Genomic DNA, 22691 nt, shown 5'->3' with positions numbered 1-22691 from the left:
GTCACTTGGCTCTGGTCGGCTCCCCGCGTTCCCCACACCCCTTCAGCACACCCTGCTGCCGGCTGAGCTCCCACAGACACCATCAGCAGGCACCCAGCCCCCGAGAGCTGCAGGCGGCGGGGCGGGCCGCTGGGCGGGGCGAGGCGCCGGCAGGGGCTCCGGCTGGCCGGGCGAGGCGGGGCCTGCTAGCAGCCCGCTCGGTATGTGGCGGGGGTCCGGTTGGTTTGGTCGGCGCAAGGAGCGGATGGAGGTGAGGAAGGGCAGCGGGTAGCGTCGGGACAGCCGTCTCGCTCCCTCCGAGGTTCGGCTTCCAGCGCCGCCGGCGTGAACGGGACGGGAGGCGGCGGGGTGTCTGGCAGCGGCTGGGGCAGCCGGGCTTTTCCTCCCGCCTCACCGCGGCCCGTTTGGCAGCGTGGGTAGCGGGCGGTGGCGAGGGGGACTCTCCATCGTCCCCAGGCCGGTCAGGTGTCCAGTTGAAGGCAGGATCAACTCCTTGTCAGGTAGACTGAAGTGCTGGTAGTTCACAAAACCCCAAACCCTTGTTTTCTGTTAATTACAGACGTGTTTTGATACGCGGTGTAGGGCTGCTGATTTGCCACCGAATAGCTTCCTTGGAAGTCATGGTTTTGGTCTTGCATTTCTGTCTGTTTCCTTGTTGTGTATTGTGTTATACACCTATCCTGTGTTAAACAGGATGGGAAGTGTGGTATAAAAATGAGGACTAGGAGTGCTGAACCGTATTTTTTAGTGTACTTGTAACAGGAAGCAGCATAAAGCTTGGCATAAATTTTCTTGACCCAATAAACCACTACAGAAAATTTTTATTGCATAACCATAATAAAACAGGCTCTTGTTTAAAATCATAGAATAGAATCATAGGATACCAGGTGGGAAGGGACCTTAAGGATCATCTGGTCCAAGCTTTTAAACTGTTCACATGCAGGAGCAAGGCTTTGTGTGAAGGAGGTGTCTGCAGAAACAGCAGTACCAAACTTAGCAAGGAGCTCCTGCTCTGGCAGTCTTGGACCTGTGCTGGTCACAATTGAGGTGGTAGTTGGCAGCAGCATGTGGAGCCAGAGCTTGGCAAGAGTAAACTACCCAAAGCTACTGAGATGGATGAAGGTTCTGTTTGTTTCCAGCAGCAGCTCCTAAGTTTGAAGAATTTTCATCAGGAACTTGAGCAAAATGCTGGATGTGTTTTGTTTTTCTTTGTAAATTCGGCAACAGCACACTCATTTGACTTAGACTGTTGGTATGTGCCTGGATTCTCAAAAAACAGGCTGGAGTTACTAAGTGAACATGCTCATCTTTCATATAGATTGTGAAATTGGAATGCTGTAAAAGCCAAGAGATTGGCATAAAACCCTTGTGTAAAAATTGTTTTATAATGCAGAATCTTTAATTCAAATATTTTAAATTAATCCTTAAATAGCCATTACTTTTTCTTTTCTTTTTTTTTTTTTTTAACAGTATTACTGATTTCCTTCCTCTGAGAGAAGTACATTTATTTTTTAATACTTTGCATCATGGTGGGTTTGATACATTTTTATCTGCATGAACCCTTCTGGTCCTTTTAAATGCCTCTTAATTGTACTTTGAAAATGTTAGAGGAAAAGTAATAACTTACTTTGGACTTAAGTAAGAAATATTCCACACTAAACTCCATATTACTCCATATTGACAGGTAGCAGGGGGTGAAATGACATAGAAAAGTCTTCGAAGCGCTGACTGCGAAATGAGCTCCTTCCACTTCATGCCAAAAGGAGGTACTGTTTTGAATTGAACACTGAAAAGATCACTTTTTTCAAGGTGATCTGGGTGCTGTCATTGCTTCCAGTTTGATGTGAGGTTGAAGTGGGAGGATAAGTAGCTCTTCACTGTACTAGAATCAACTGGTGCTGGTTGGTTATGAAGAGCTACAGGTATCTGTACAGTTATGTAGAGATACAGATGTTTTTTAATTCTCCTGTGCTTTGGTAGAAGTTGTGGCAGTACCTGTAACAAACACGTGGTTCAGATTCACATTTAGAGCGGTGAACTTCGAGACAAAGTTCAACTGGAATTTAGCTTATAAAGATTTAACTATTGCAGGCTTCTTTGCAAATATTCTTCTTTGACTTCTTTCTTCATTTTGATGTAGCTTCAAGATAATGTCTTGTATAATGGGTTTTCCATAAGGGTAATGCGTTTGTGTAATCATGCAACTTGCAGGATTGTCTGGAAAAGAGGCATTTAAGGTTGAAAGTTTGTGGTCGTCACTTTGCTGACAGAATACCACAATGGATAACCAGATCCACTTTTAGAGGGTACTTCTGCATCATTTTGTGTGACTCAGGGTTCACACATGCCCCTGTGAAATCACAGAACCATAGAATGGTTTGGGTTGGAAGGGATCTGAAAGATCATCTAATTCCAACCCTCCTGCTATGGTCAGGGACACAGAATGATCAGCTGCATTTTGTTTAAATGTTGAGTGTGTTAAGACCAGAAAGTTGGGACCTTGGGAAAGTGGTAGACTGGAAACAAGGTATAGGCTGTTAAAATTTGATCTTGCTTTGCTGTTGTAGTTTAACCCTGGTAGGCAGCTTAACAGCTCACTCCTGTTGACCACAGTAAGCACAAGGAACGAGGTGTGAGCTCTATGAATTGTTGTGGTGTGTTGTATCTTGGTTTGGTGCTTGTACTTTGGAGCGTGTGGCCACATGTGTTTGGTTCTTCACACCCTCCCTACCCTGTTTCAATTAAACTGTATTGAAGTGTTTCTTAAAAAGTGAATTCAGTTCTCTTATATAGGTAGGCTACTAAATTGGGACACTTTCCACTTCTGTGCCGTTATGTTATTTGCAAAGGTGGCAATGAGTTGCCTTTTAAGCACAATTTCTGTGGTGTTCTGTATGGCTTGAAGGCTCAGGATCTGAGCCTTGCTGTAATGAGTCCACATAGATAGTGATCAATATTTAGAGCCACTTAAATTAACAGTGATGTGCTGATACACATTCAAGGGGCTTAGATGCTTTCTATGCTACTGTCTTGAGCATTTTTTCATTGTGCCAGCCTTTGCAAGGATCTGTCATGTCCATGTATTTATAAGTTATTTACAAGTAAATTCTGCTGCATGCAGACTTAGGGACCTGGGATGTCTATAAACCTATTTTTATGGCATTTAAAGTTGGTAATGTACCTAAGGCAAGTAAAAGGGCAAGTTCTGAGAAGATAGGCACCCTTCAGAGAACAAAATGCCAGTATCCTAAATTAGGTCAGCATGTTTCCTGCTTCTGTTTTCAAGGTGGTAATTTTAGACATTTGAAGGAGCAGTAGTAAGTTGTATTTTAACTGTGGGAAGATATATATTAGGAAAGTAACTTGGAAATCAAACCTTTTAATTTTTAGTAGCTTGAACCACAAACATGATTGGTGGTGCAGGCTTTTGTTTGTTGCTGGTTGTCTTTCCCCTCACCTATTCTTAAAAGACTTCACATACATTTTTCCTTTGAGCCCAGCAAATTTTGAGCTGAAGCAGTGTTCCAGACTAAGTCTGTAGGCAGTGTCATGAGTGAAATTGCCATTCTGTCTACATAAGTGAGATTTCTGAGCTTCTGTGGTTGTATCACAAGGCCATTTCATATTGCTGAGACTGGGATAGAAGGCACTACAAGGCTAAAGTTGTTAGGTATCCTAACAGACATCTGCTGTTAACAGACAAGTTTGCTGCTTCACATTTCTGGATTTTGGGTAGTGTTTCTGTGTATGGTCTGCTTAAGAAAAAGTGTATAAACCTTGTGTGCTCACTTGAAACTGCCTGACCAAAACAGAAATGCTCTATATGCTGTGAGGTATTGTGACTACTTTTCTCTTCTTTCTAGAGTTCTCAAGCTTTACTGCTGCAATATTTGATGGTGGTGTGTGTGTGTGTGAATTTTGAAACAGTAGAACTTTTAAAAAGTTGAGCTTTAGCATAAAGTATTATAAAGATAGCCACCCATGGTGCTGAAGACCAGTAATGGATGCAAAATGTAAAGCTTAACCTGTTGGATCACTTAACTATTTTTCTCTGCCCTAAATTTAACTATTCTTTGTTTCCTTTTAGTGGTTAAAACTATCTTACAAAGTAGCTCCTTATGCCTGGTTTTGGTGTGTGCTTGACACCTGTGTAATCTTATGTTATTTTTGACAGAAACTTTATTTTCCAAAAGCTTTTGCTAGAATTCGTGGTCAAAACTGCAAGTTTTATTGTTGCTCTTTTGTTTTCAGTCATCTCTCTAGTGTAGGCAGAGGGATGCTCTTGCTTTTACATTTAGGATGTCTGTGGAAAATTTGGGGTTGTATGGATATGTTGCTGTCCAAATAATGTGTTTTGTAAAATCCATTTTTTTCCTCTTCTCCACTCTTTACAGGTAAATTGAAACTCCAAGAATGAAGTGTCAGCTCATTTGCAAGTTAAAGGAAAACCACATACAAGGCAACTAAATAAAAACTATGGTATCAGTGCTTTGTCAGTTGAACTGTCCAGAAGAAGTACGTACTCGGAAGCTGTTACACTAAAGTGTTGAACTCTGCTTTGTGTTTCCCTCCCTACTACCCCAACATACCTGCATGTGAAATGTTTCAAAAGAAGGAGCTGGTGTGGCTTATTTGTCACTAAAGTGATCTACACTGGATATAAAAGTAAGTCAAGGCCATGAGTGTTTTTCAGGGAACACCGTCTCGTCTTCCAGCCATTTCTAGCTGGGTAGAAGCCACATATTAACTAGGACCTTTGTAATGAATGTTTTGCAATGGGCCACTTATGTGGGAAAACAGATTGCTTTAGGGTGGGAGGGAGCAGCATGCAAAATAGTCAGGAACTGAGGAAAGGCAAAACAGGTAAATGCAGACCTTAACTGATAAGGAGCTGTCAGAAGGCAAAGGAGTTAAGTGTTTTCCAGGTGGTTGATAGCAGAAGGCTTTGGAAGATGATGTCTTCCCAAGAAAAAGTAGCCACATGTGAGAGGGGAGCAGGACTTGGTTGAGATTTAGATGTTTTGTGGAAGACACTTGCAGGCCATGAAGGCAGTGGGTGCCTGTTCAGTCACATCTTTGGAGAAGGCTGCAAAGAAGTCCTGAGATGTGAAGTGAAATTACAATTCTCAAATGCTTTGTTTTCTGTCTGACCACAGCAATTCATATTAGCTGCTGTTTCCACACACTTAAGTGCCAGATCACACTGGAGTTACAGTGTGCTTGTCCTCTTTCAAAGAGCTACAAGTTCATCTGCACTTAAAAGCAGTGTTTCCTGAACTGTACAAGAACATTTTGAAGAATGAAACCTTATACGTCACTGCATTATCTGTAGTTGTGTCTCTTCTAAACATGTGGAAAGTGGAGTAGATGACTAATGCTTCTTATTAAGAAGTAATGCAGGGTGCAGAGAACAGCACAGCTTGAACACTCTTACTACACTAATGAAAAAAATTCTTCTTTGCAGCAAAAGATGACATCTAGGTTTTTGCTTATTGGCCATCTCATTCTACTGATACCTCTGCTCTGCGCTGGTAAGTTAAATGCATTGTTGAAATTACCATTCTAGAAAAGAACACCTGCAAGAGATGAGCGGTGTGTATTTAGCAGAAAAGAGCTACTGAGAGCAACATAGTGGATTTGGTGTTTGGTGTTGCTTTAGCATATTGAATATATGCTGAATGCCTCTTCTTGGGTTGAAGTTGGGGATGGAATGAACAAATTAACATAAATATTTTTAAATCTAGCCACATAAATTTAGGGTACTTTAGCTTCTCTCTGATTCCTCTGAAGAAAGTCCAGAGAGATTGGTTTCCGGAACTTAAAGGTAGCTGTTGAATGCCATCTTCAAGAGACATTCTGTAGCTCTGGTCCTGAAAGCAGTAGGACTCAGTTGCCTTTATAATTAATTATTAATATTTTAAAAGTATATATATTAAAAGCATTGATATTTTTTTCATTTTCTTTTTCAATAGAAGAATGCATTATTTGTGATTACTTTGTACTTCTTGGAGAGCCTACAGCTATTAGTTGCCCAATATTTATATCGCCAGCCCTTCAATCTGATTACAATCTGACGTGGTATAAAAATGGTAGTTCTACACCAGTAACCACAGAGAGATGGGCCAGGATCCATCAGCGACAGGACTTGCTTTGGTTTATTCCTGCAACGCTGGAAGATTCTGGACTTTATGAATGTCATGTAAGGTAAGGAAGAAAGGAGGGAAACAGCTGGGTGCTAATACAGGTGTGATAATACATTTGTGGAACTTGAATGTACAGAATTTCTTGTTTTAAGTAGAGAGCTTAGATCAGTTAAAAGCACTGTTTTGACCATGTTTTTTGTTTCTGTGTGCTGCCTTTTTTGATTTCCTTCCACACATGTAGCACTGCAGAAGTGGTTCATACAGAAGACTCTTTATCTTAAAGCATGATAATATTACCAATGGTCTATGTGGGTGGGTTGCTTTGTTCATTTGTTTTGGATGCAGTATCACCACATACAGACTTTCTGAGGATCATATCGGCATTTAGGGAATCCTTCTAGAAATTTTAAACTAAAAGGCAGAAAACTATTGTTATGTTTTGTTTTAAAACATTACCAAATGTTCCTGATCAAAACTGAGAATGTATCTATCTGAAGAGCAAAGCAATGTGCTAGAGAGTTATGTGTACTGGTGTGCATACAGTTATACTGAAGGCATTTGGGTTGTGAGTGTAGTAACAGTGATCAACAAAAACTTCCAGTGTCTCAGGCCTTTGCACCTTCTTGCTCCAGACTTGGTAATGAAGCTAAAATCGGAAGTCAGAAGAAATGTAATCCTTTCAAGGCTACCCAGTTAAATAATTTTGATTTAGTCTTTCCTGCTATTTCTAGTTATTCTAGCTATAAGATGTATTCCTGTGGATACCTCACATCCCTGGCTCGCATAAAGATCAGCGGGACAAAAAACTTGAAGTTCAGTTGTGTTAATTGTAGGCTACATTTTGTGCATCATTCACTTAAACCTTAATTACAGAGCTTTTCAGGTGCAGTATGTAAATAGTATATAAATTAGTGTATTGGAGTTAATGCCAGGACTGTCCAAACATGTAGTTCACCCTTCTGGAAACTTCTCCCTTAGCATAGTGTTGAGAAATAAAGAGTTGAGTGAAAAATTATTAGAGAGTATTCCTTTACTTCTGGCATCAGCTTCTGGTTTCTAGTGCCATTCATCCTCTGCAGAGCTACTGTACTACAGGTTATTGTGAGCTCTTGCTGCAAAATGACATTTTCGCATCATTGTTGCACCTTGATGTGTATGTTATTCAAAAGCTCTGCTTCTCTTTTGCTAAGACTTGCAGCCTTTTTTTCTTGATAGGTCTCTCCAAGGAATGCTGAGATAAATCTGTCTTCTGTTCATTTGGGAGAGGATGTTCCAGAGCAGATATGTTTTAGGGTACCCTGCACTACTGTGTTTTTGCAAACGTAGCGCTGAAAATGGCAAGGGTAGGCTGGTGCTGGAGGCTCTGTAGAGCATCAGCTCTGAGGAGTCCTTGCATCCCCTTTGGTGCTTTCAGAGCAGACCTTACTTCTGCTCACAACACACGATCAGAGCTTATTTGCATGTCTCGATCTGGAACAGGGGGTGAGGAGCTGAGGGGGGTGTTTAAGAGCTAGGGGGCGTGTAGAAGGGGTGTTAGAGGCAAGGCTGGTGGAGATGCGGAAGTCTCTCTCTGAAAAATCCCTGACGCTGGAAACGAACCTTATTGCTAATGACTTGGTGGAAACAAGGAACCTTATTGTTAGTGATGTGACTTCTCTGCCATTCTCATTACAGGAGCTTTAACTACTCTAAGAAAAAAACTATAAATTTAGCAGTTTTTAAGAATGATAACAGTTTGTGTTTTAATGGAAAAATGAGGTTTGAACAAAAAGTGACAAGCAGAAATACTGGAAAGATAATATGTCCTGATCTAGAACATTTTAAAGATGAAGACAATAATCAGCCTGAAGTACACTGGTATAAGGTATTGTGCATGTGTTTTTCATATATACAGAATACAAAATAGTCTATTTAAAATGTTTTATAAAGTAACTGTGTAAAAGCAGCTTTTGGAAGGAAAGATTTAATTTCCTCTACAGTTTGAGTAAGGTATCTATCTTGCTACAGTATTGGGGAGGTGTAAGGAGGTATAGGAGGTATGTTAAAAATCCAGTTGTCCATTTTTGGATTGCAGTTTTTTTTCAGAGTCAAAAACATGTGTTTTGGCTTGTTGATTTATGAAAATCTAGTTTATTCTTTGGTTATTTCTTGTATGTAATAAGTTTAAAAGCTTAGATAGTAAGTTTAAAAGCTTACATGTTTCTTTATATACAAGGCTCTGCATAATTAATTTCAGTTTTTCAGAATATTAGGCTTGTCCTATCTGGTGATCATGTTGTGGTATTATTATGCCTCTTGTTCTGTTTTTGCCAGAGTACTCTGTAGACTATGCAAGCTTAGAAACACGTATTTTGTGTTAAGGTAAAATTCTAAAGTAGCTTAATTCTGATGCTGGTATTAAAATAGATACCTCAGCCTGTACATGTATAGGTGCAGTACCAAGGTTATTTTACATCATTTGAGATGAAATGATTCTACACTGCTTATAGGTCAGGAAAGAGTGTTTTTCACTGCATTGCACTGCCACAGAAACAGCAATACACCCATCAGCACGAGGCACTGCTACAGCAGTTCTCATTCATTTTGGCGAACTGGCAATGCAGGCATGTATTCTCATAAACATGTGTAATAACTTCTGTTGCACTTGAGATATCTAACTGTCAAGCTATTAGATGAAGGCAGTGAACTAAAACACAGCATTTGAAAATTGGCTGCAGTGATTTTTAGAAAGTGCAAATGCAACAAGGCATCATCAGACTTCGTGTTGGAGTGTAATGATACTTGGATAAGAACCCATGTTGTGTCTTGCAGAAAAAAGAAATCGGTATTTGTCAAGTACTTTAATAATCCGTAGAGTTCAGTAACTTATTAAATATTATCAGGTTATTAGTTCCCTTAAATTACAGGTACTTTTGATGTGTTTAGGAGTGTAAGCCTGGATTTCTTGAAGACAAGAGACTTCTTTTGGCAGAGGGTGAAAATGCTGTCTTGATTCGCAATGTAACTGTACAAGACAGAGGAAACTACACATGCCGTATGGTGTACACATACATGGGAAAGCAATATAATGTTTCAAGAACCATGAGTCTAGAGGTTAAAGGTGAGTGCATTGAGGTTACTCTCTTCTCTTTTTGGCTCTGCTGTAAATGTTTGTATGAAAGCATAAACTATTTGGCATGTTACTTTTCAGCTCTGTGAAATTAGAGTTGTAATCACCTTCAATTAATTTTTCCCTGAACTGAAAATTGAAATGCAGTGGTGCATGTTAATTCTTGATGCATTTTGAGCATTGCTTCTGAGGAGGAATTGTCATGGAGCAATGAGAAATGCAGGGTTAGGAATGAGAATTAGGAGGAAGGAGTGATTACTAGGGGGGTTGAGTGGATGTGTATTTTTGCTAAAACAAATAATGCACTATTAAATTAAATAAAAAGGATTTTTTTTTTTTTTTCTGAGACCATCACAGTAAAACACCTGCTTGTGGCCCTGTTGGTGAACTTGCTTACAAAGTTTAGTAGAATCTCAATTGATGGGAAAAGAGATGTGACAAGCTGTATAAATATTGTAAAGTTAATAAATCTTCCTCTGGAAAGGATTGGCTTAACTTGTTGGCAATTGGTTTTGCTCTTCTGCACAAAGGGCTCAGAACTGGCTGCCTTACTGTCCCAGTACTGTCATTTATTGCTGTGATTATTGTGATTGCGTCTTTCTAGGTAGCATTGCTGATGACCTTGCCAGTACCATGGTAGTATTGTATCAGAAAAGTTAGTGGGATGCAGGGTGTTAATTTTTTAGATAAAATCCAAATTCTGACTTTAGATAGGTAATATGAGAACAGTGGGTTACTAGCAGTGAGTTTATACATCATGCAGCCCAGTTTAAGTGTGTGCTTGTTTACTCTTTTACTTAAATAGATATTCACCTGGTCTAGGAGTTTGTTGATACAATCCCTCTTCCTTTTCCATCTGTCTGACAAAGCTAATCGTATGTTTTTGGTTTGTTTTCTGGTTTTTATATTACTTTGATATCAACTATCAGTAAATCTGATTTTCTTTTAAAAGTATTTTTAAGATAAGCTAAAGCCTTTTGTTAATTTGGAAGCTAAAATAGAATAATTTGGATAGAGTACAGCAAATCTCATGAGATACTTTTGTTGTAAATTTGAAAGTGGTAGTAAGTGTGGAGCTACAATAATACCAGACAATAAAATAAAACCATTGTAAAACTATCAGTTGAAGTAAATTGTGGAAAATTTCTTGCCTGAAGATTTATTTTTCTCTTTGTTTCTGTTAGAAAGACCCCTGCAGATGAGGCCAGAGTTTATTTATCCGAAGAATAATACAATTGAAGTAGAACTTGGTAAGTAGTGACTATTTAAGAAGTCATTAACATTCAGTGAAACCAATAAGCCACTGGTCTGTCAGAAATAACACATGAAGAGTTCCACTGACTTCAGCAAGAGTGGGAGATAGGCGCGTGGATTGAGAATATCTGGAAGACAGATAATAGAGTATTATTCCTGCAAGTAACTGGGGAGTGGGGGAGGAGGTGGCACACAGACATGACATGATGACTGTGGGCCTAAGATTGGAGTCTCTTGACCAGCAGTGTTGGGTAGGATGCATTTATGTATTTATTTTATTCTTGCCATCTGTCCTTTGTACCACTTCCCAGTGTCCATGTCTTGACATATCTTCAGTATCCATGGAAATATGGTTACACATGTACAACATGTTAGGATAGTTACCAGTTGACCAGTTCAATAGTTTTTCTTCCTCTGTTTCCTGTCTCCTTTCCCTCTCCACAACTTGGATTTTATTCCTCTATCTAGGGCATTGAAAGCTTTCTGATCTTTTGTGAAACAGTAAGCTGCTAGTTGATGGATATCCCACATATTGTTTATCTCAGAAATTTTTTAAATAAGAGATTCTGGATATAAGGAATAACTTATTTCCAGTGAGGTCAGCCAGGCAGTGCAGCAGGCTGCCCAGAGAAGATGTGCAGTCTCTGTCTTTTGAGGTTTTGGAACCTGGATAAATCTTTGACCAGTCTGGTCTGTTCTCAGAGCTGGTCCTGCTTTGAGCTGGAAATTGGACTGGAGGCTGCCCAAAGTCCCTTCCAACCTCAGTTATTCTATGTGATTCTGTGGGCCAAGTGTATGGTAGGTTTGCTTAGAAAGACTTGCCTATACATGTTTAAATTGCACCATACATTGGACAGAGTTGTGTTCTACTGATGTAGTCCAGAAGAATGATGTTTAGAGCTGCTTGAACTGTAATGTTTTTTTTTTCTCATTGTGCACTAAGGGGGGAACTGTTTCAAACAAAATATTTGATTAGAAAGGGCATTAGCTGATTTTGGAGAAGTGTGATTTGTTATTTACTAGAATTTCCTAATGCAGCATCTAAGTTATCTTGTAATCCTTTGAGGAAGGATATTACCAATTGGGTAATTAGAGAAGTTCTGAGGAAAGGTTGCTTTGGGTTTCTGGCTCCACATAGGAACCAAAGCAGGCACATGTGAAACTAAAAGGAGACATAATGGCTCCACCCACAAAGTTGGGTTTATTGTGGCTACTGAACAAACCCACAACATGGGTTTACTGTGGGCTAGTGAGCAAGTACAAACAGTTCTCTACTACAGGGGATCCTTTAAAGGAAGTTGATGAAGGTTTTTGTTTTGATAGGGTTTTTGTTTGTTCTCTTTTCTTTAAAAAGGGCACTGCCATTGCCATTCAAAAGTATTCTCTGTTCTGTACCTTTAGTGTGACTTCCATTATTTAATGAAAAAAATAAAATCTTTGCTCCCATTAAATGCCTGGCTGTGGGGCAGAACCTGGAAACACCTGCATGAACCTAGAAACATTTGTATGCTTTTTGAATGAGAAATTGCAGAAGGCTGTGTAGCTGCTTAACAGTACATTCATGAATCTATGGAAATGGAGGGCATGGAATATTTGAGGGTTTTTCTGCCTTCCCAAGAGCTGTAAAATGCACTAAACCCCATCTTTAGAAAAATTCATTATTGTGAGGGGAGAGATGGGGGAGCATCTGTGGTTTTTATGTGAACTCTTGTTCAGGTAACTGCTTTGCATGTGAGCTAAAGGTTTATTCCATACTTTTGATAGACACCATTCCTTGGTGGAAGCATCTAGATCTGATGTGGTTCTAGGAAACGAAACACCGAGATCTTTACATAGATCTGAGAGCCCACCTTCTCCTATCAAATCATGACTTCCATGGGTAAAATACAGAAGGAAAGGACTCCAAGAAAGCTGCTTACCTTCCTGTAAATGAAACTTTGAGGTACATTGGCAATAAATATATTCTGCAACTTGGCTTGCTCTCTTAATACTGAAGTATTCTATAAGATCTGGACTCTTGGTGGCAAAGGAATGACAGGTGAGCTTATTCTGGGAGCAAAGTGTGAGAGTATTCAGAAACCATCCCAGTGGACAGTGTTGGCCAAAAGACTCTGATCTAGAGTAAAGATGTGTGTGTTTGCAAACATGGGATTCAGCTGCAGGGTATAGTTATTGATACATGAGTATCCGCATATGAGTTAGGGTCCTTAAGTCAAGGTGGTATCATAGAGTCATAGAATAGTTAGGGTTGGAAAGGACCTTAACATCATCTAGTTCCCCCTGCCATGGGCAGGGATATGATACGCTAAATCATATCACCCAAGGCCTCGTCCAACCTGGTCTTGAACACTGCCAGGGATGGAGCATTCACAACCTCCCTGGGCAACCCATTCCAGTGCCTCACCACCCTAACAGGAAAGAATTTCCTTCTTATAGCCAATCTAAACTTCCCCTGTTTAAGTTTTAACCCGTTACCCCTTGTCCTATCACTACAGTCTCTAATGAAGAGTCCCTCCCCAGCATCCCTATAGGCCCCCTTCAGATACTGGAAGGCTGCTATGAGGTCTCCACGCAGCCTTCTCTTCTCCAGGCTGAACAGCCCCAACTTCCTCAGCCTGTATTCATACAGGAGGTGCTCCAGTCCCCTGATCATCCTCGTGGCCCTTCTCTGGACTTGTTCCAACAGTTCCATGTCTTTTTTATGTTGAGGACACCAGAACTGCACACAATACTCCAGGTGAGGTCTCACAAGAGCAGAGTAGAGGGGCAGGATCACCTCCTTTGACCTGCTGGTCACGCTCCTTTTGATGCAGCCCAGGATACGGTTGGCTTTCTGGGCTGTGAGCGCACACTGAAGCCGGCTCATGTTCATTTTCTCATCAACCAACACCCCCAAGTCCTTCTCCTCAGGGCTGCTCTGAATCTCTTCTCTGCCCAACCTGTAGCTGTGCCTGGCATTGCTCTGACCCAGGTGTAGGACCTTGAACTTGGCATGGTTAAACTTCATGAGGTTGGCATCAGCCCACCTCACAAGTGTGTCAAGGTCCCTCTGGATGGCATTCCTTCCCTCCAGCCTATCAACCAAACCACACAGCTTGGTGTCATCGGCAAACTTGCTGAGGGCGCGCTCAATCCCACTGTCCATGTCAGCGACAAAGATGTTAAACAAGATCAGTCCCAACACCGATCCCTGAGGGACACCACTCGTTACTGGTCTCCAGCTGGACATTGAGCCATTGACCACAACTCTTTGCATGCGGCCATCCAGCCAGTTCTTTATCCACCGAGTGGTCCATCCATCAAATTGATGTCTCTCCAATTTAGCGACAAGGATGTTGTGTGGGACAGTGTCGAACGCTTTGTACAAGTCCAGGTAGATGACGTCAACTGCTCTACCCCGTCCATCAGTTCTGTAGCCCCATCACAGAAGGCCACCAAATTGGTCAAGCAGGATTTCCCCTTAGTGAAGCCATGCTGGCTGTCACCAAGCACCTTGTTGTTTTTCATGTGCCTTAGCATGCCATCCAGGAGAATCTGCTCCAAGATTTTGCCAGGCACAGAGGTGAGACTGACTGGTCTGTAATTCCCCGGCTCATCCATTTTCCCCTTCTTGAACATGGGGGTTATATTTCCCCTTTTCCAGTCATCGGGAACTTCACCTGACTGCCATGATTTCTCAAATATGATGGCCAGTGGCTTCGCAACTTCATTTGCCATCTCCTTCAGGACCCACAGATGGATCTCATCAGGACCCACGGACTTGTGCACATTCAGATTTTTAAGATGGTCTCGAACCAGTTCCTCTCCTACAGTGGGTCTTCATTCTCAATGGGGGCTCAATTCAGTTGCCTACACATAGATGTCTAGTGCTGGTTTGAGTGGTCTGGCTATTCTAGCAGGACAAGTTTCTTGAAGATCTGAAGTCCTATCTGCCAGCTCCATACAGATGTCTTAGATGCTGGAGAGCATCTCAGATGTCACCACACTGTGTACATGCAACTGATTTGAGCCCTGGAGATCTTTCAGTGGAGTCTGGAGAGCCGTTCAGTTGATAAGGTCCGGGTGTGTCTACTTGTATCTAAGTGGACTTGAGCAGAGCTGAACTCTGTTGCTAGCTTAGACATCTAGCTTATGTGTAGATGTGAACATTTAGACACCTACATTTAGGGTGGAGTTTATATCCAGGTCGGAGGCACTCAGGTGTGGATTACAAATGGATGAGTTTTAAGGACTCTGCTTTTCATAAGGTAAGTGGGTTTTTCCATATCCCTCCTTTTCAAAGCTGTTCCCCAATCACTTGATCCTGCTTCTGTTAGAAGACCTTCAGTTGCCATATTTGAATGTTTTTTGTAGGTTCTCATGTAGTTATGGAATGTAATATATCAAGTGGCATAAATGGCTTGATTCCATTCTGGCAAGTTGACGATGAGGATGTTGATATCTTTGATAGCACCTACAGGGAACAGTATTATGAGTGAGTATAATACCTTGAACTGTAAATGCGTTTGTAGGTGAATTAAATGCAAAAATTTGCAGTGAATTCACAGTAAAGTTGAGTGCATTTGACTAGATGCCAGTAGTCATTGAAAAACTGATTAGAAGTCTACATTAAGTACGTAATATTCATATTGCTTGGGATAAAAACAAACAAACAAACCATTTTATTATAAATACTGATTTATCAGATATAAATGTAATAATGCAATCATACGTAGGCTTTTATAATGCTGTTGTGAAACATGATTTTGTAAGGCTTATTTAGGCATCTGTTCTTATGCAGTCTTTTTTTGCTAGTAGATTAAAGCCTGCCTTCTGGCATTAATATGGGAAGGATAGGTTGTTCCAAACAAAAATCACTTGACTTATTTTTATTTGTGAAGCTGGTCCTTTTCTAAGGACAGACACACTGCTAATCCTCAAGAACACAAAGCAGAAACTCTTGTTGTGAGACATTTAGGTTTTGGTGGGTTTTTTTGGTTGTTTTTTTTTTTGTGTTCAGGAAAATTAAATGCAATTGAAGCTGATAAAACCAGCAATTCTTTTGAGAGAGCAGGACCTTTCTCAGTCAGTGACTGGTCTATAACAGCATAGTGTGAATGTACTGTTTGCTTTCTCGTTTTATCAGTCACTGCTGTTAAATACAACCTTTAAAATACAGTATGAAAAGAAAGAAATAGAAATTCTCAGCTGATCAGCTCATAGTCATGCAGAAGCATTGCTATCTCCACCAAGTGCCTTCATCAATGCAAAATAAGAGAATTAGCTTTCATACTGCTTTTAAAATCATCTTTTTCATTCATCTCTATCTGGCCTCCAGAAAGAATCTTAGTTCTCCTTTGTCCCAAAGTTCCCTTAGAGCGAATTATTAGTTTCATTATAGATCTGTCTGCTTGGTTGTTTGCTTATAAATATAGGACCCCAGCTTGTGGTCTCTTAAGGTATATCTAAGTCCGTTTTTCTTTAGGGCATGAGGTTTCTCAGCTTCACCAGTTAAGACGCATGTGCAGCTCTGTGTAGCTGTTTTAAAGTTGTAGTAACTGCATCTTCTTCTGAAGCCAACTTGGTGCTGCCATTAAACACTTCCTGAAAAGTATTTAATATGTTACACTCAAAGCAATTCTCCCTTAAGATTTTTTTTTTTATTACTTGGAAGTGATTTCTAGTACTCATCACTATCTTGCCTGATAATTTTTTTCATGCCAGAGGTAGAGATGTGCAAAATATGTCCTGTGCAAATTCTAATTAGCATTAATAGTGCAAAGCAAGTTATCCAGTATCAGAGAAATTAATCTAATTGCAATAATAATGTTTTATTTCAAAAAATAGTAGCAATTTCTTAGCAATTAAATTTGTGGAGCATTTGCTGATAGCAAACCACAGTGTAGGCATGGCCAATATTATGGACTTGAGGCTTACACCTGGGAGGTAACTCTTTGCTTGGAGGAAACTTAAAACTGACATGAATGAGTCTGAACATGTTGCAAAATGGGGATGTTTGTATTAGCATCCCATGACAGAAGTTGCTGGCCATTATTTAAGTAACAGAAACTGGTTCTTCAGGATGTTCTGCAAAATGAGTTTTCTTCCTTGAGTGTTTAAGGTGATGTCACTTCAGTATATAGAGTAGGATTCTAGTTTATAGGTGCCTTCCTACTGCAGTTCCTCCACACCTTACACTTGTAAATCTTAGAGCAGGAGGGTACTTAGCATGATAGCACGTTGTATCTCCAACCTTCTTATTGCCGTTTGGTCCATGGTCACTCAGCTTTTGTGAATTCTTTGAATCATTATTTCCCAAGTTGGTTGACACCATTGGCTGTGGACCATATGGGCTTGGGAAATCTATTAGTTTGCATAGAAAGGTCTCTGCTTTATTGTCAGTACAAAGAATCCTGGCACTTTTATTACTAGTTATTACTGGTTTGAATAGTCTTTCATTCACAGAATCACTTAGGTTGGAAGGAACCTCTTGAGATTGTGTAGTCCAACCCCCCTGCTCAAGCAGGGTCAGACAGAGCAGGTTGCTCAGTCCTCTGTCCAGCTGGGTCTCGAATATGTCCACCATTGGAGACTTTACTACTTCTCTGGCCACCCTATTCCAGTGTTTGGCCACCCTGACAGTAAAAAAAAAAAGTTCAGATGGAATTTCAGATGGGAAAGTGTTTCATTGCTTCTTGCCTGTCAGTTGGCACTACTGAAAGGAGCCTGGCTCCCTCTTCTCCACTCCCTCCCATCAGGTATTTAAACATACTGATAAGATCCACCACCCACCCCCTGCCCTGGAGCCTTCTCTTCTCCAGGCTGAACAGTCCCTGCTCTCTTGTATGACAGATGATCCACTCCCTTAACCATTTTCATGGCCCTGCACTGGACTTGCTCCAGTAAATCTCATATGCTGAGGAGCCCAGAACTGGTCCCACTACTCCAGGTGTGACCTTGCCAGTGCTGAATAGAGGAAAGACCATGTCCCTCAACCTGCTGGCAGTGCTTTTCCTGATGCAGTTCAGGGACTGGGTATTTCTCCTCAGGTGCAGGATTTGCATTTTGCTTAGAACTTCATGAGGTTCCCGTCAGCCTACTTCTCCCACCTGTGAAGATCCCTCTGGATGGCAGCATGACCCTGGGGTGTATCAGCTATCCCTCTGAGTTTTGTATCATCTGCATAACTGCTAATGATACACTCTGTCCCACTCAGCAATCAAGGCCAGCAACCTAATATGTATGGAAAATGCCAAGTCACCTCTGGTTATGAAGTTGTTTGTTACAGGGGTGATATTTACTCTGCTTCACTGGCTTCTTAGTTTTATAGAGGTAAAAAATGAATGTTCTTTTAATAGTGGATAGATGAATCACATATTAACCAATGATATTTCAGTTTCTCTACAGATGTTTACTTTTTACCATTTTTTAATGACAGAGAGGGGATGCCTCATGGACTTGCTGTATCTGGAACAAAATTTAACATTTCAGAAGTGAAAGTAAAGGATTATGCACATAAATTTTTCTGTCACTTCATATATGGTTCTCAACAATTTACAGCCTACCTCAAATTGGAAAGCCCAGGTAAGAGATCTAATCTTGATAATATGGTTATCAAGATTGATCTCAGTTTGACAACACCTTACTTAGAGCTAAAACTGCATGATGTACTGTGGTGCAAAGTGGGCAGTGCAACTCAATACCTTTCTTAGTGAAATTTTTGTTGTATTATTAGCAAAATTAAAGAAAACACTCAAATTTGTTTTGGCTTTTCTCATTCAGTGTTTTAGGAAACATTATTGAAACAGTCCAATTTATTTCAAGCAAGTATCATACCTCAGTGGAATACTGTGCTTCATTTTACACACTTGTACTTAAAGAAGCATGTGATTTGGAGGAGACTGTATTTCTAGAAGAGCAGTGAAAATGGCCAGTTCTCTGAAAAGCTGGGAAGGGAGACAAGACTAAGTGTGGACTGTCAAAAGGCCATGAATGTATATTTGGACCTGGTTGTGCTATCCTTCAGTAACAAATACTAGGCTTCAGATCGCAAGGAGAAAGGAGAGGAAAAAAAAATAAATCTACTTATGTAGTAGGAGAAACTCTAATAGTAATAACAATGAAGAAATGAAATAGTTGCTTGGAAAGGTTATGGACTTTCCGTTACTGATGCATGTGCTATCACTTTCTAGATAGGCTCATGCATGTTGATTGGGAGAATGTGGCTTGTGCCCAGTCTTGTGCTCAGAGACAAGGATTAAGTTTGACCTATTGGTAGCTAGCAGGACATTTTCTTTTTAGTAGAAGAACTTAAAGGTAAAGCAGGCTTTGAAAGCTCAAATGCAGGGCTGAAGAAAAATAGCCTCTGGTCTATTGAGCTTCAGTTGAGCTGATTTTGTCAGCTGTGAGCCAATCCTTCAACAGAAGTTATTCTCAAACTTGCCTCTAACTGGCCACATTGTAAAAGATTGACTAAAAAGTGGATCTGAGCTTTAGCTTGTTACATAACTAAGTTCTTCATAAAGATTGTCAGGGTAAGATTTAACCTCAGAAATCATTTAATATGCATGAACTGAAAAATGCAGTTTGTGGGGAGTGATTTTTTTTAGGACAGAAAATTAGTAAATTCAATGACAGATCTTCAAAGATGCTAGACAGAATGGAAAGCTGGGGAGAACAGCATGGTCAGGAATCACCTTCCCACCTTTGACTTTCTTGCTTTCTGACTGATAAGATTTTATACAAGAATTGTCACTACTGTTGCCCTGGTCTATATGTCAATATTTTCATGTTTCAGCTGAAGAGTAGCCTCATTTGCCACATAGCTAAAGTAACTCTTCTCTGAAATGGAATAGTAGGGTTTTTGAATATTTGCAGAAAGGAATACATGAAAAACTTCCAGTTCTATTTATTAATTCCTTGTTTAAAAAGTATTTTAATGGCTAAACAATTTCGTCTCTCTGGTTCTAGTGTATAACTGTGTGTTGTTTGTTTCCTCTCCTCTTATTCCACCCTACTGCAGCTCGGAACATTCAAGGTTACTTAATTGGAGGAGGAGTTTCTTTAGTATTTTTAGGTTTTTTTACTCTTTGTATCTACAAGATCTTCAAAATTGATATTGTGCTTTGGTATCGGGACTCCTGCCATCTTTTCCTGGGTAAAAAAGGTATGTTTGTGTAACAATACTCTGTATTGTAACAAGGCTCCACATTCCCTTGCAAAGCAAGGAGCTAACCACATGGAGTGTGATCGGTCTTCCTTGGGATTTTTGAAAGGATAACATGTTTTTAGGATGCTTAAAATTAGTTCAGAAAACAAAAGCATCTGCAGGGGGAAAAATCAGCACCTTTCCAGGAATCCAGAACTATCATTCCTGTCTCTGAAGACATATTTCAGTGGTTTGAATGGTGCTCTGATAGCAGTTCTTTAGATTTCTTTTAATTATTCTTCTTACAGAAAGGAGTAATACAGTGGAATTGTTTCTTACTTTCAATAGATGAACCAGGACAAATTTCACTTGCTTTCATTTTCTATTTGAAGGCACTTCCAATTATTTTACTTCCTGTAAATTCCTGTCATTCAGAAAAATGTTGCTAGGGGAGCTGTCTATGAGACTATGGTAAATTGTGGGTCATTTCCTGACATCTCAGAGGGGATACCTGGCTAGAGAAACAGAAGGTATTTTCTAGAGTTATCGAGATTCCATTATGTTTCTTTGAAGTCTTTTAAATTTGGTCTTTCTGAAAAGTTTGTTTCAGAATACCTAATACCATTCAAACCTTGAATTTTTCCAAATACTTTGGTTTTTGTTTTCATGTTTAAGTGGTTGCTGTGCTTTGAAACTCCAGGTTACAAAAATTACCTTTGAGTTATATGGCAGCTGTAATATTAAGTATTCAGTTGTATTACTAGAACCCCTATTTCCCAACATTTTTAAAATTTGGAGTTAAAAAAGAATATTAAAACCTACTTCATTTTACATGTCTCTTTTGCCTATTCAGATCCAGTATACTGAATTTTAGAAGGCTTGATTCTACAAATATTTCAGGCTTAGTATAATATATGGTTAGGTAACAGCAGGATTAGGACCTAAAACAGTTATTCCAGTGGGGAAGAAACCCCAGAGTTTAGAGATTTTTGTTTGTTTGCTTGCTTTTGTGTCTTTAGAATCCATTCTCATATTACTTCTGTTGCTTGCTCTTTAGTTTCAGATGGGAAGATCTATGATGCTTATGTTGTGTATCCAAAAAACAGAGAGAGCTGCTTATATTCATCAGATATTTTTGCTCTGAAGATACTACCAGAGGTCTTAGAAAGACAGTGTGGGTATAACCTCTTCATATTTGGGAGGGATGATTTACCAGGAGAAGGTAAGTTACCTGAAGACAAATTACACTTGAGTTTTTTCTCATTGGCAGTTGCAAATACAACTCAGAAACAGACAATCAATCAGATGTGATTCTAAAAATCAACCACAATCAAATGAGCTGTTTTCCTATTTTCTCTTCTGGATAATGAGAAATACAGCACTAGGTGCTTCTATGAAGTCTGTTAATCTTTGCCTTTCCCCTGACATTGTTTGGCTCTTCCAGGTTTTTTTAGTGTCTGGCTAGCCTAGACATCTGCAGATGAGTTTTATTTTGCATATGGTTTTGAAACTTGTTTTTTTTTGCTATTGCACCTGTGATGATGATAAAATGACATTAGCAAAACAAGTAGTTGATCGTTGGTAGCTTTCCTCTGTTTATGCAAAACAAGAATATGCAAGTGCAGGCTGATGGGGTCAGATTGTGTTGCATTGGCCAAATTTCTACTTGTTGGCTAACACAATGTAACTGCTTGCATGCTCTTACTCTATCCCTATTTGTGAGCTAAAGTGTGTTGGCTCAAATATTGCAGAATCACAAAATTGTTTGGGTTGGAAATTACCTTAAAGATCATCTAGTTCCAACCCCCTGCCATGAGCAGGAGCACCCAGCTTCTGCTAGACCAGATTGCTCAAGGCCCTGTCCAGCCTGGCCTTGAACACTGCCAAGGATGGGGCAGCCACGGCTTCTCTGGGCAACCTGTGCCAGTGCCTCACCATCCTCATAGTGAAGAATTTTTTCCTAATATCTAATCTAAATGTACCCTCTTTCAGTTTAAAGCCATTCCCCCTTGTCCTATCAAACAGTGAGTGAAACAACTGCAACATACTAGTAACAAAAAATAGAAACATAAACCCTTCATTTTGTACAACCTTTTCCTCTACAGCTGTGATCAGCATCGCTGATGAAAAAATTCATCAAAGTAGAAGAGTGATAATTGTTTTAGTACCAGAACCCTCCTGTTATAGTATTCTAGAAGATGTATCTGAAAAGCAGCTAGCCATGTACAACGCTCTTATCCAAGATGGCATTAAAGTAATTCTCATTGAACTGGAAAAAATACAGGATTATGCAACCATGCCAGAATCCATCAAGTATGTTAAGCAAAAGCATGGAGCGATCCGATGGAAAGGGGACTTCTCAGAAAGGTCTCACTCGGCAAGTACCAAATTCTGGAAGAAAGTGCGCTACCACATGCCATCCAGAAAAAATGGATCTTCATCAGGACTGCATTTGTTACCAAAAGACTTTAATTCTCCCTAAATAACAAAAGAAAAATGACACTTAATGACTAATTCCATTCACATGGTTGGTGATGGATTGATCGAAGGTCACATTTATCTGTTTTGTGCAGACAATCTTATCCAGATTTTTTTGGACTGAAGGTACTGCAGCTTCATCTACAGATGTGAATCATTTTTTTTCTTCTGTCCAGAACAACAGAATGCTTTGAAATGCCATCATTAGCACAGAGATGACATGAATATCACATAGGAAGTACATGAAGCCTTTTCCAAGAATTGCACTGTGATTTGCTGGAAATTTTTTGTTATTAAAACTGAAAGGGGAGAAAAACTATCACCCCCCAAAAAAAAAAACAACCAACCAAACAACACAACAAACAACCTTATGTTTTATTACAGTTAAAGTTCGAATATGAAGAGAACTGCATTAATTACAACTATGATATTATGTAATGGGGATGGTTGATGCCAGTAAGTGCTTTTCTTTCATTTTTTTTAATGAAAGGACACAAAACTTCTTTGTTAGAAGTTTGTTACTTGTCTTATTCAGTTTGCCAAAAGATAAATCCCTCTGTGTTATTGCACCAGTGTGTTA

The 22691-nt window shown here is 39.9% G+C and overlaps 1 protein-coding gene across 2 annotated transcripts; it reads left to right on the top strand.

The window, feature by feature from the left end:
- The first annotated feature begins 229 nt into the window (after positions 1–229).
- LOC134157680 (interleukin-1 receptor type 1-like) lies at positions 230–22453 on the top strand. 2 transcript variants are annotated; one of them, XM_062606903.1, is made up of 13 exons: positions 230–250; positions 1685–1766; positions 4395–4665; positions 5465–5531; positions 5973–6204; positions 7818–8007; positions 9069–9243; positions 10437–10502; positions 14860–14980; positions 17924–18069; positions 19508–19651; positions 20691–20855; positions 21739–22453. In XM_062606903.1, exons 4-13 carry the CDS (start codon positions 5471–5473, stop codon positions 22113–22115), a joined length of 1677 nt encoding a protein of 558 aa, XP_062462887.1. In that variant the 5' UTR covers positions 230–250; positions 1685–1766; positions 4395–4665; positions 5465–5470; the 3' UTR covers positions 22116–22453. The 2 variants fall into 2 exon arrangements, with proteins under 2 accessions (XP_062462887.1, XP_062462885.1); XM_062606901.1 differs by having other exon boundaries at positions 17882–18069.
- Positions 22454–22691: the final 238 nt, after the last annotated feature.

Source organism: Pezoporus occidentalis, unplaced genomic scaffold (genome assembly GCF_034315485.1).
Source record: "Pezoporus occidentalis ecotype Australia unplaced genomic scaffold, CSIRO_AGI_Poc_V1 ctg99, whole genome shotgun sequence".
NCBI classification, from domain to species: domain Eukaryota; kingdom Metazoa; phylum Chordata; class Aves; order Psittaciformes; family Psittacidae; genus Pezoporus; species Pezoporus occidentalis.
Note: the sequence above shows the minus strand (reverse complement) of the source record. Positions and strands in the feature narration are given on the sequence as shown.